Source organism: Camelina sativa, chromosome 18 (genome assembly GCF_030686135.1).
Source record: "Camelina sativa cultivar CO46 ecotype springtype chromosome 18, ASM3068613v1".
Taxonomy (NCBI): Eukaryota; Viridiplantae; Streptophyta; class Magnoliopsida; order Brassicales; family Brassicaceae; genus Camelina; species Camelina sativa.
Window position 1 is genome coordinate 11,353,994 of NC_141897.1, and position 12,760 is coordinate 11,366,753.

Genomic DNA, 12,760 nt, shown 5'->3' on the forward strand with positions numbered 1-12,760 from the left:
CGCACAATTCCGACAATCACTTCCCGGAAGCTCACCCATCCTGAAACTACTCCAGCTCAAGCACGCTTAACTCTGGAGTTCTCTCATGATCCTTAACCGGAAAGATAAGTGCACTTTGGTGATATAGGTGGCCAAATCAATTCTTTTAAACCTCTCCGCAAGTCTCTGAAACTGGAGTGTCACAAAATGTTATTAAGCGTTTTGAATTACTGGTTTAGCATTTTAAAATGGGTGCGTTTGCGGGAATTTTACGACTAGTTGAACCATGGGTGCAATAGCGGTTAAAACATAATAAATAATTAAAAACACCAAAAAAAATATTAAACTTGATTTATAATTAAAATCCATTAAAAATACTAAAATAATTATAATTATTCAAAAAACAAATAAATTTTATATTGAAATACTTATTACTTTATGCATTTGACTTTTCACCAAAAATTTAATGAGAATTTGTTAGAATGCTTCTTTTGGGTTCCCTATTTTTACATTTAGGGGTATAGTTTTCAGGGGGTAAGGTTTAGTATTTGGGGTTTAGAATTTAGAATTTAGTTATTTTATATATTAAAAGGGCTATTTTTGAAAATAGAAACCATGAAAGGGTATTTTTGAAAATATACACCATGAAAGGGATGTTTTTAAAAATCTCCCAAATTTAATCAAGTAATGTGTTAAATGACAAAAAAAATATGATTTAGATAGTGGATCTTCTCTCTTAAATCTCAAACACTCAATAAGTTCCTCACAATGAATCACAAAGCCAAGGTTAATTAATTATGAAAGACCAATGTATTTGAATTTTGGAAGAGAGATATTTTTAGTTTTATTGACTCACAACATTACGATTTTTGGAATGATCAAGCGACAGGTGAGAAGAGTTACTGGTGATTTGTTTTAATATTTTTCCTAAATAATCTTATTTTCTTTAATTTCTTATGAAATGTTATATTTATTTAGATTTTTTTGAATTCATGTGCGATGTGCCATTAAATTTACATCAAGTTTCCAGATTATTGTTAATTGGAATCTTATTTTTTTGTAATTGTTTATTTCTAATCTTCTCGATCATATCCGTACTTCATTTTCTCTCATCCTTAACAAAATGGTTAGATAGAAGATATATATAAAAATATTTCAGTATCATTGATTTGTTTTAAGTTTTTTTTTAATAAAAAAAATTGAACCGGAACCGCTTGCGAGAAACAGCTTTTGTACTTCAGTGGTTTCAAGCGGTTGGGAGCGATTTGTATGATTGGTACCAATCACTAGCAACGCTACCACCCGCAAACGCCACTAGTATAAGATGGATCGCGGGTCGAACATGTATTCGACACCAAAAAAATACTAGTTTAATCACTACACCAAAAAAAAAAATTAAAATAAATCACTACACCCAAATAAACTTGTTAAATTAAATAATTTTAAAATTAAGATATATGGTAGACTTCATTAAAGGTACGTATAATAAAATTTCAGTTAATATAAAGCATATCTCCCCAATTCTAATCCTAGAATGCATATATGAACAAAATTTTAAATATATATCCTTTATTTCCAATATTATCAAAATATTTTAATCCCAAAATATTTTTCCTAACTCATTCCGCAATTCAAGAGGCTCATAGCCCTACAAGCCTGTGATAGTTGTCACAATTACTTTATTAAGCTCTCTTTTGCTTACTTCACCTCTAACAATATTTGTTTGCTATTTACTTTTATATAAAAAAAAAAACAATTGGATCTTTTCTTGTCCTAGTTTTCTTCTATGAGCAAAAAAATAAATAAATAAATAAATAAGTGATAAATGGATGTAAATGATTGGCCCTTTCCCCAAGACCTGTGGGGGTGTGGCACCACCATCAAATCATGTGGCTCTAATCCTTAGAGGGTCCAATGTTATATCAAAAGTCATCTGAACTCAGCAGACTGTTCCAGTAATTGCAATCCCTGAATTAGTCACGTTTCTTCTGTGTGCTCTCTCGTTTATAAAAATGAAAGCGGCTCTCGCACCCTCTTCTCTCACAAGCCTCTCTTACCGAACCAACTCATCCTCTTTCCGCTCATCGCTTCTCTTTCGGTCTCCATCATCCTCAGCCTCTATGACGACGACAACAACCCGTGGGAACGTGGCTGTGGCCGCTGCTGCTACCTCCACTGAGGCGCTACGTAAAGGAATAGCGGAGTTCTACAATGAAACGTCGGGTTTGTGGGAAGAGATTTGGGGAGATCACATGCATCATGGCTTTTATGACCCTGATTCTTCCGTGCAACTCTCTGATTCTGGTCACCGAGAAGCTCAGATCCGAATGATTGAAGAGTCTCTCCGTTTCGCTGGTGTTACTACTGGTGAGTTTTTCTTTTTTTTCTTTTTCTTTTTGACAAAAAGTAATCTAAATCATAATGCATTAGCTTATTTTTCATTTAAAAAAAGAAAACCGAGAAAATAATTCTGAAAATCTTGATTTGTACACAACATTCTTATATTTGTGGGGTGGGATATTTGTCTTTTTATTGTCAAATAATGTAATCTGTTACCCCATGAAAGGTGGTTTTATTAGCCACGTTCCATCCATAAGCACCAGGCCATCTCTGACTATATATATATTTTTGTGAACCATATTTTTTTCTATCTGTCATGTAATTTTTACTCTGTTTTTTAACAATTGGAGTGACGACATATGATTGCAAAACTTAATAAATTACATAGCTGTAAATAACAAAGCTTAATAATTACTCATAAGTATATATATATATAGTTTACTGTTAGATATTATTTTTCTTATAGACTAGTTCGTAGGCGAATGTACGTAAAACTCTTTCTTACTCTTGTAAGTTACATATTTTATACACATGAAGTTGAGTTAATATGCCATTTAAATTATTGTGACTGAAGATGAAGAGGAGGAGAAAAACATAAAGAAAATAGTGGATGTTGGATGTGGGATAGGAGGAAGCTCAAGGTATCTTGCCTCTAAATTTGGAGCCGAGAGCATTGGTATTACTCTCAGCCCTGTTCAGGCCAACAGAGCCAATGATCTCGCAGCTGCTCAATCACTTGCTCATAAGGTAGTTTCTTCTAGTTTGCGATAAATATGAATTGTTTCTTTTTTTTGTTTTCCCTCTAATTCTACAGCATTTATTGGACCTATATATATATAGGTTTCCTTCCAAGTTGCGGACGCGTTGGATCAGCCATTTGAAGATGGAAAATTCGATCTGGTGTGGTCGATGGAGAGCGGTGAGCATATGCCTGACAAGGCCAAGTTTGTGAACGAGTTGGTACGTGTGGTGGCTCCTGGAGGAAGGATAATAATAGTGACATGGTGCCACAGAAACCTATCCGCGGGAGAAAAAGCTTTGCAGCCATGGGAGCAAAACCTCTTGGACAAAATCTGCAAGACATTCTATCTCCCGGCTTGGTGCTCCACCGATGATTACGTCCACTTGCTTCAATCCCATTCTCTCCAGGTTATTATATATATTTTTACCCTTTTTATTTACTGCCGAAAACTTTGCATAATTTTAACTGAAAGTTTAATTGCTGCTTAACTATATAGTATCTGAAATATATATATACGTGTTTGTAGGATATTAAGTGTGCAGATTGGTCAGAGAATGTAGCTCCTTTCTGGCCGGCTGTTATACGAACAGCGTTGACGTGGAAGGGCCTTGTGTCTCTGCTTCGTAGTGGAATGAAGAGTATAAAAGGAGCGTTGACAATGCCATTGATGATCGAAGGTTACAAGAAAGGTGTCATTAAGTTTGGCATCATCACTTGCAGGAAGCCCCTCTAAAGTCTAAAAAAGCTAAAACAATTTGGCGCTGTTATCAGTTATTCACATACTACTAGAAGAATTGAATAAGAGTCACTATGTGAAACCATAATGATGAGATTCCGCCGTATTTATTTTAGATCAAGTAAAATTTCAGTCTTTTAGAGGTCTTTTCTCCAAACAATACATATATCTTCAGTTTATTGTTCGGTTAAAGATGATAATGTTTTATATTAGATTATGTAACTTTTCTTTATCAATTTCAATTTATTTAAAAGAAAAATTAAACATAAGTCATCTGGCAAAAGAAATGGCGTTATAACTGCCAGACCAAACCTTCAAAGACCTCTCATATACAGATACAACTTGGACTTGTTCTCTTCGGGTAGGATCAATTTCAATTTAAGAATTCAAAAGAACACTCTGATCCCGAATATGTGACAATGCATAAAAACTCTAAAACTTATGTTCCTATCTATTCTTCTTCTTCTTCCTCCATCATGCGAAACCTTCTGGTTTCGTAGACATGGTACATCCACACAGGTTGAAGCAAATCTCTTGCGGCCTCCAGTTTCTTCACTACATCTTCATCACTTTCTTCACCAATCTCTCGTTCTATGATCGGGTAGATTCTTGGAAGTAACACCAACATTGTGTCCAGCTCTCTCCACTCTCTATCTTCTCTACTAACCAACTTCCCACATACAAAGTTCAACAATCCTAGAGCTGTACTGTAATCCTTCTTCTCTATACTCACTGCAGAGCATATCAGAAGAAAATAACCAATTCCATCAACCACCTTACAGTTACCTTTCACCAATGAAACTATGGTGTTTCTCATTCTTTTGAATGCCGGGAATTGTAGATGGGATTCCGAGGTCTCATCTTCTTTGTTGATTTCAAGTAGTTCGATCTTCGCACATGTAAAAAGCCATGACGGAAAGCAGAGCTTAATGTGGTTGAACGAGCTGGTGTATGAGCTTTCTTCTTCCAAGTTGTTGTTGATGAAACAAGGTCCTAGTGCAAGAACCACATCTGGTATCCACGGGTTTAAAGCTGTCACCAGTCTTGATGCGTAAGCCGAGCCTAGAGATATCTCAACCGTGGTGAAGAGATCAAGCAGGTCATTTGCAAGGTCAAAAGCTTCAAACAAAGGTTGAGAAGCTTCGGTTGCGTTTCTCATCACTAGGTTTATGAACTTTCCGGCATAACTGGTGGAGCTTTTTGTACACAGAATCATGTCCTTCATATCTGCATCCTGAAATTGTAACTTACCGGTTGAATGGTCGTTCAAAATGGAGATGGCATACTTCAGATATGCAGATGTGAACTTCAACATCCTTGCTTGGAAATGGGAAGCTAGACCCATCTCTGTATACTCAACGAAAAACTTGAGAATTCCAGTTAGTATTTTGACCTTGTTTAGTACAACTCGTTCCTTTGATCCCTCAGAAGCTGCATTAAGCATGAAAACGGTGTCAGAAACTTGAATTCTTCATCAGGATGTTATTTACCACAGGAAGAGATTTCATTATATTGGGTAACATGTGGAATGAACTCAACCTCTCCACTCACCAGCATTTGAACGTTTTTGTTTCAGTTGGTTGCCCTTACTTGTAGTGGATTTCTTGCTAAGGTTAGCCTCTGGAGATGTGGTGCCGGGCGTTCCACTGTCACCTGCTTGAAATAGTTCATCTGTACAGCCTAAGATGTGATCCATTGTTTGGTCCATAATATCCTGGAACAAATTGGAAAAACCTAATAATTAGTAATCTGATTGTGTGAAGAGGAAGGTGTCAAGAGGGAAAGCAAAAACTCCTTGCCTCAGCGATCCTCGTATCATTCCTCTGAGCATCCGTATAAAGATTCTGAAGGGTCATGTGCAAAGCAAGAGAAGTATATGCCAATACTGGGTACACATCCATGTATTTGCAACAACTGGCTTGCAGAATGCTAGTCTGGGAGACAAACTTTTAAGGCAAGGAGTAAGTCTTCAATATCAGACTTGAGTATAGCTTTACGAGCATCTTCGATAGCGAGTAAATCCTTTATTTGCCATGCTATTCCCACAGCAACCGAGTAATCTTCCTCAAAACTGATTGTATTTTTTCCACTAACATGTTTCCACCTTGCGGAAGATTTTCCAGAGGACTTTGATTTCTTCCTCGACATGGAATGCACTTTATTACTTTCTACTTCATAGCCAAAATTGATTTGACAACGGTACGCAGTCTTCTGCATGATACTGGTAAAAGTTCCAATGAGGTCAGAAAAGGCATTAGAAGAGAGGAGTAACTTGTGTACAGACCTCAACTCAGTCTGTCGTCCTGGATCACCAGGCGAACCACCACAATTGACAACTAAATTCATGCAGTCTTCTAGGACGTCAGAGACAATATCAGGGGAGACCATAGCGATTATATCGAAGACAGATGACTGAGCCTGTGCAGTGGGTGCAAATGATAGCAAGCTTTTCAATTTTACTCCAGGTAACAACTTTTTCAGGGAGGCCATACACCCAGAATCAGCAACCAAATCTTTACAGAGATAGTACGCAGCACGAAGCAAGCCTTCAGTCTGGTTCTCCTCTAGCTTATCACCTGACAAGACTGAATTCAACAAGAACCCAACAAGGTGCAGCACAGATTGAACGGTTGCTCCTAAAGATACTAAAAATTCGCAAAACCGTGCACCGGCCATTGGGTTTCTGTTTATGAGTGTTCTACATCGCTGGCATGCCTCCTCAGCTCTCTTTCTTGATGGAAAGTATGATGGTATTAGCAGTCGAGCGATTCCCTTAGCAACATGAGTCTGATCAGAGGCAAGCACAGATAATAACACATCCAAGCTCACTACCTGCGTATATCAAGGAAACTGTTTAACCAGTCACTCAAGAAAAGTAAATAAAAAAATATCACGCATCTGAAACAAAAATGGAAGGCCCTCCTCCTACCGTATTAAACTGGAAAGCACGAACATCTCGTAAAAGAAGCAGCAGATCTACCATTGCAACGCGTACTGAAGTAACACTATCTAGCATCAAATGCCCCAGTCTTGGCAGAAGCACTTTAAGTATGCCATGGGATTGTGGGTTTGCGAGGAGGTAAGTTATACCATTAACCGTTGAAAGTCTAACCTCACTGCACGATTCATGTGACATATCATCGAAAATTTTTGTGAGGACCTTTGTAATAGTTGCTGATGGGATCACTTCCCAGAAAAGATAGAAAACTCGGCAGAGACCTTCCACAGCAACAGACCTCACATCTGAACATTCATCACTCATCAATTTTTCCAACAAGTAGAACTGTTTGTCAAGTAGGCTATCTTTTGCTTCTTTTGTTGCATCAGGATCCTCCATGGGGAAAAGATCCAGAAGCAAATGTAAAGCATTTAAACGAACATTTGAATTTGCAACCTGAAAGAAGAAGAAGATAAAGAGTAGCAAAATCACTTCCTGCTAGATATCACCCCTAATGTTTCTTCTTTGAGAAGAAGGCAAAGACTTGAAGAAAAAAAAAAACAAACCTGCAATGAGCGAAATATCATAGGCTCAGCAAGGCTAAAGAGAAGCTTCTCAACTCCTTGAGTCGTTCGCTGACTGATAAAGCCTTCCAAAACCCTCCTTAAAGAAGCAGCAAAGGCGCAAGAACTAGCGTGAATACAAGTATCAATAATCCCTTGCAAAAAACCATCTTCAATCTCACCTTTCAAATCTTGCTGCTCCACTTCTTTCCAAGCTCTAAATAAAATCCCACCAAAACCCTCAAGCACAGACTTCCTCGCCAAAGGGATCTGAGCCTTAACAACAGCAAGACCAGCCTTCATCAACTGTCTACTAAGCCCAAACGCAAAGGAAACAAACCTCTGACCATCTTCAGTCTTGACATAGAGAGGAGAAACCACACAGCGCATCAGCAACATCCTCAGATCTTCAATACTCTCATCCTCAAAATCAAACAATGTAAAAGCTTCCCTAAGCATATACACTCTATGAACATCAACTTTCTTCTTCAACGTCAATGACCTCGAAAGCAAAAAAGGTAACGACTGAGAAATCAAAGACTCTCTTCCCACTAAACCTTCCTTCCACCAACACTCACAAATCCCAGCAATCTCGAGACACAGAACCGAATCCGACTCGAACAGTCTAAGATTATCATGCAAATATTGAGCAGCGGGAAGTAAATCCGAAGTTGAAAACGCTTTTTTGGGATTCAGAAGACATAGATGAACAGCATGAGAAAGAACCTGAAGAGAACTAAGGAGGATCTCGTGCTTACGCTGACCCGAATCGGTTACGGATCCAACTCGTTGGCGTTTCGGCGGAGGAGAATTGGAAGGAGAAGGGACGTAGGGAGTAGTAGTATCATCATCATCATCGAGTTTTTGGAAGGATTCTGTGTGTTGGTGGATTGAGTTGTGAAGAGCGAGTGGGAGAGAAGATGAGAGGTCCGACGAGGGTTTCACGGCGTAGATGATTGATTTCAGCGACGCCTTTGAGGTTTTTAGGGTTAATTTGACTGCCGTTGAGATGAATTCGTCGGCGGATGTCTTGAGAGATGACCGGAGCCTTTTCTCCATTTTCTGCAATTTGAATTTTTTTGTTTTCTTTTTCAGTTTTGTTGGAGAAAACGAAACTTTTAGAATTTTTTTTTTTTTTTGTTTGCCAATAAACTTTTTGAATTTTTGTTAAAAGTTAAAACCTACGGAGCTGTGACAGACAAGACGTCGTCGTTTTCGGCGTTTTAAACCAAAGGTCAAGAAGACATTAGACTGTTGGATGTTGGAACAACAAGCTCTTTTAGACATATAAAGGCAATAGGCCAAACCATCTTGGTAAATTTTAGTTGTGTAATTAAATTGTGTACCCAATACTTTTGGATACGAAAGAACTCATGCATTCGATGATATCACTTATCTTCTTATTCACAGCATTTTCTTCTATAGTAGTGAGCAGCCCAGTCATACCTAAATTATATCTCGTCCACAAATCACCATACACATTAAGTCCCTCTGTGATTTTTTGGAATGTTGTTTCTCTTGGGCAATATGATTGATTGTAATGAAACGCCTTAGCCAATGGTCACCAGACCTTCCAACCCTATTGACAACTAGTATTGCTTTATGTAGTACTCTCACATAATTTGATGTTTAGGATTTTACACATATATTAAAGCAAATAAAATATATGATTAATTTTGTTTTATGATGATCTTTTTATTTTATTTATGACTTCTCATGATTTATTTTTCTGATATTTTTTCACTTTCCCATTTTCTCGCTCCATACATTCTACAACATCAATAATTATTAAAACAAAAATTTATTAAAAATATTCAGAACATTGAAAGACAATGATTATTCTTTAAAACATAGTTATCAAACTATGTGAGACAGAGGAGTATATCACAAACGCTTCCTTTCAATTTCTCGACAAAAGTACGCCCATATATCATCAAAAAGTCGCGTACGAATTATCTCGTCCACTATAAATCCTACTTTTCTAGCTCCAGCTGACAAAACACTAGGCATAGTACATACAAGAAAATAAAAGCATTGTTCTTAATTTATATCATTTATTCCAAAGTACAAAAAAAATGTACTCCCTTCACTAAAAATTTGAATCCATAGTAGACTTCACCAAACAAAATGCACATATATAGCATCAAATATATCTTTTGGTGTATTTAATATGCTAAATCGCGTGACAAAGCGAAGTAGAAGAGTACTAGCTAGTAACTTCTCCTAGGCACAGCAAGAGCCTTAAGCGGGTGTTTCATGACGACGGTGAACTCGAGCTTCTCAGTCAAGTCAACCTCATGACCTTGGACCTCTTTCCACTCAAACTCCCTCACCATATTGGCTACGTAGTACTCGAGATGCAGCATTGCTAGCCCAATCCCTGGACATATCCTCCTTCCAGCTCCAAACGGCATCATCTTTATCCCTCTGCTTCCGGTAATGTCCACCGATTCTTCTTGGGCCCCAATAAACCTCTCCGGTTTGAACGCCATTGGTTCCTCCCACACCTTTGGATCCCTCCCTATCTCTGCCACCATGAAGTTAATCGTCCCCTTCTTCGGTACCTTGTACCCTCCCAATACGGTGTCTTCCGTGACACTATGCGGTAGCACAAAGTGTCCCGGAGGATGCCTCCGGAGACCCTCCAGAACCACCGCCTTGAGATACGGCATCTTCTGCGCGTCTTCTTCTTCCACTTCCTTTGCTTGATCTTCCCCAACTACGCTTTTGATCTCCTCGTACAGTCTCTTCTGGATATTCGGGTTTTTGACGAGGTTGGCCATGATCCATTGCAGCGCCGTGGCTGTTGTATCAGTCCCGGCGTTGAGAAACTCAGAGCACAAACTCACAATCTCGTCCTCGTTCAACTTCCTCTTCTCATCTGGAAGCTCCACATCGAGCAGAGTATCAACATATGACTGTACATACTCTTTGTTGTTGTCTTCCTCTGATGATCTCTTCTTCCTCTCTTCAACAATCTTCCTCCGAGCACGAATCAGCGGAAGCAAAACGTCCTGCTGCTCTCTCTTCATCTGGAAAAACTCTTCCCATCTCTTTCGCAGAATCAGTTTAGTGAACTTAGGCCAGAGATTAAGGATGTTGAACCTAGTAAACCCAAGAAGCTGTCTCCTCTGAACGTATTCCACTTGTTTGATTTGCTTCTCGTCGAGCTTATCACCAAAACACATGAGAACAAGAAGCGCAAACATCGCATAGTGAAGATGATCAACCACAACGATCGGTTCTTCACCTCTGTTCTTACGAAACCGATCGAAGAGGATCTCAAGAACCCACCGCCGCGCGTTAGTGTAAGATCCCACGCGCGACGGGTGGAGAATCTCAGAGGTGAGATTACGGCGGAGAAGCCGCCACGTGGCTCCATACGAACAAGAGCTGATGTTATGCTGGTTGCTAGAAACAATCTTGCTGACCGGAGCCGCCGGTGGACGGTCAGCGAAAACGGCGCCGTTCAAGACGAGAGCCTGGTGAGCGAGAGAACGATCGGCGACGAAGATGGCGGGGCGGGAAGTGATGCGGAGAGTGATGATTGGACCTAGACGGTTGTGGACGGAGCGGAGATAGCTGTCGAGACCACCTAAGCCTTGCCGGAGCCACTGGAGGGTTCCAACGAAAGGGAAGAAGTTAGGGTCAGGTGGTAACGGAAGAGAGAAAGAGTCACGGCGACGAAGGAAGAGGAGATTGACAAGGAGAGATATGGAGAGAGAGGCCAAAATGAGTAACCATATCTCCATATCTTTTGGTCCCTTCTATTATTCTACGTCTACAATTTTAAGTCTTCCTTCCTCTATTTGTATATATATGTATTGTATATATGTGTGTGGCTGGCTAAATTCATGTATCAATATTTTATTTGTCAACCTACGTGTAATACTATTTATTCTTAGAGATTAAGCAATTTTATTTGTCATATCTTGTTCCCTTATCTCTTTCCAGATTTTAGGAAATAAATCAATGGGGTTGGAAACAAAAGTTTTAAATTTTTAATTTTGAAACTAATAACCTTAAAAAATCAATGGAGTTGGAAATAAAAGTGCCCTTCTTAAAAGTCTGTCAATCTATAATTCTATATTATTTTAAATAAATTTGGTAAATAGATTTTATAATAATTAAAAACTTCTTGAATCCTTAATTTTTGAAGTTAATAAAATTGAGTTTAATTAAAACCTTTTATTCTCTAATGAAAATTTATAGAGAAAAATCTAGATATTAATTTTATATAAAACTTGTTTGTAAAAATTGTTGTGCTAATTCATATCCAAACACACAAAAATTTCATACCCAAACTTTATATTTCATGTGTAATTCAGCATCTAAGTTAAAGAATATTAGTTAATTCTAATAAATGCTAATTTAGATGACACATGTGTAATGAGGTCATATCTTTTTAGATTAAACGATATCGTTTTGGTTCTTTGATTTAAGTTTTTTTTTAAAAAAAATATGTAACAACCAAAGCTTGAACCCGAAAGTCCGAGACCCTATTGTTTTATACATGCCATTACTAATTAATCCACAAACATATTTGAAAGTATATAATTTTGTTTTGTTTTTGTTTCTGTTTTTTTGTAAGTCTAAAATATATTATGCTATAAAAACGACATTTTGTTTGCATTTATGGTAAATTAATCAAATATGGCGTCACAATTTGCGATTCATTTCTTCTTCTCCTTCTCTGAAATATCAAATAGAGAAAGACAAAAAACGGTTTGAATTCCAGAGATGATGTACGTGGCATAAGTGGAGAATAATCGAGACAAATGAGGAAGAAATCAAGTAAATATCTACAAGACTACAAATTTGCAATAATAATTATTTAAAATTTTACAAAATGAGTATGATTTTGTTTTTTTCCACATAAAACATGCTATTTTGTTTTAGTAATTTATAAGATCATAATTTTCAAGAAGCTGATTTTTTTTATGCTTTAAGATATTTTATTTTGTTTTATTTATCTACTATAGTACAAACAAATATATTTTTTTGTTTGTGACATCATTAGTTACGTATGTAAATATTGATTGTTTTTTCAGAGCCTATAACCAACAAAAAATCTTTTAATTCATTTGATAGCTATTCTAACCATTAAAAAGTTATATAGTCTATATTTTATGTATTAATGACTAATTTATCCCTATAACCACCTCTCTTCACCACAATCCACTACCACCAGCAGCAACCGTTCACCGCCGGTCGTTGGATTCCGGCCAACTTCTCGGGCCACATCCGGCCACCACCCCTCCAGCCACCTCCGCCACCATCCCTCCGGCCACCACCCCTCCGATCGCCGGCCTCCGGCCACCTCTCCTCCGGCCACCATTATCCTCTACTACCACCACCACCACCATAACACCAAAATTGTAATTTTCCCAACTCCTCCTCCTATTCTTCTAATTTATTTGAATATTATGCTATATTCTTAATTAGTTTATTGATTTTGGTTA

General features: G+C 37.8%; 2 protein-coding genes and 1 pseudogene across 3 annotated transcripts; 1 reads left to right on the plus strand and 2 right to left on the minus strand.

Moving 5' to 3' along the window:
- Positions 1–1,618: 1,618 nt before the first annotated feature.
- On the plus strand, positions 1,619–4,056 carry LOC104760795 (tocopherol O-methyltransferase, chloroplastic). Its single transcript, XM_010483756.3, has 4 exons — positions 1,619–2,346; positions 2,894–3,066; positions 3,160–3,468; positions 3,588–4,056. Exons 1-4 carry the CDS (start codon positions 1,992–1,994, stop codon positions 3,792–3,794), a joined length of 1,044 nt encoding a protein of 347 aa, XP_010482058.1. The 5' UTR covers positions 1,619–1,991; the 3' UTR covers positions 3,795–4,056.
- On the minus strand, positions 4,021–8,427 carry LOC104728680 (uncharacterized; annotated as a pseudogene). The gene is made up of 5 exons (XR_015588372.1): positions 7,302–8,427; positions 6,727–7,191; positions 5,597–6,629; positions 5,349–5,511; positions 4,021–5,228 (listed from the first exon to the last, which is right to left on the minus strand). The product of XR_015588372.1 is annotated as an uncharacterized LOC104728680 (transcript).
- A 905-nt stretch (positions 8,428–9,332) lies between these two features.
- LOC104760796 (cytochrome P450 89A2) lies at positions 9,333–11,185 on the minus strand. Its single transcript, XM_010483757.3, has one exon. The coding sequence runs from the start codon at positions 11,048–11,050 to the stop codon at positions 9,509–9,511; it is 1,542 nt and encodes a 513-aa protein (XP_010482059.1). The 5' UTR covers positions 11,051–11,185; the 3' UTR covers positions 9,333–9,508.
- Positions 11,186–12,760: the final 1,575 nt, after the last annotated feature.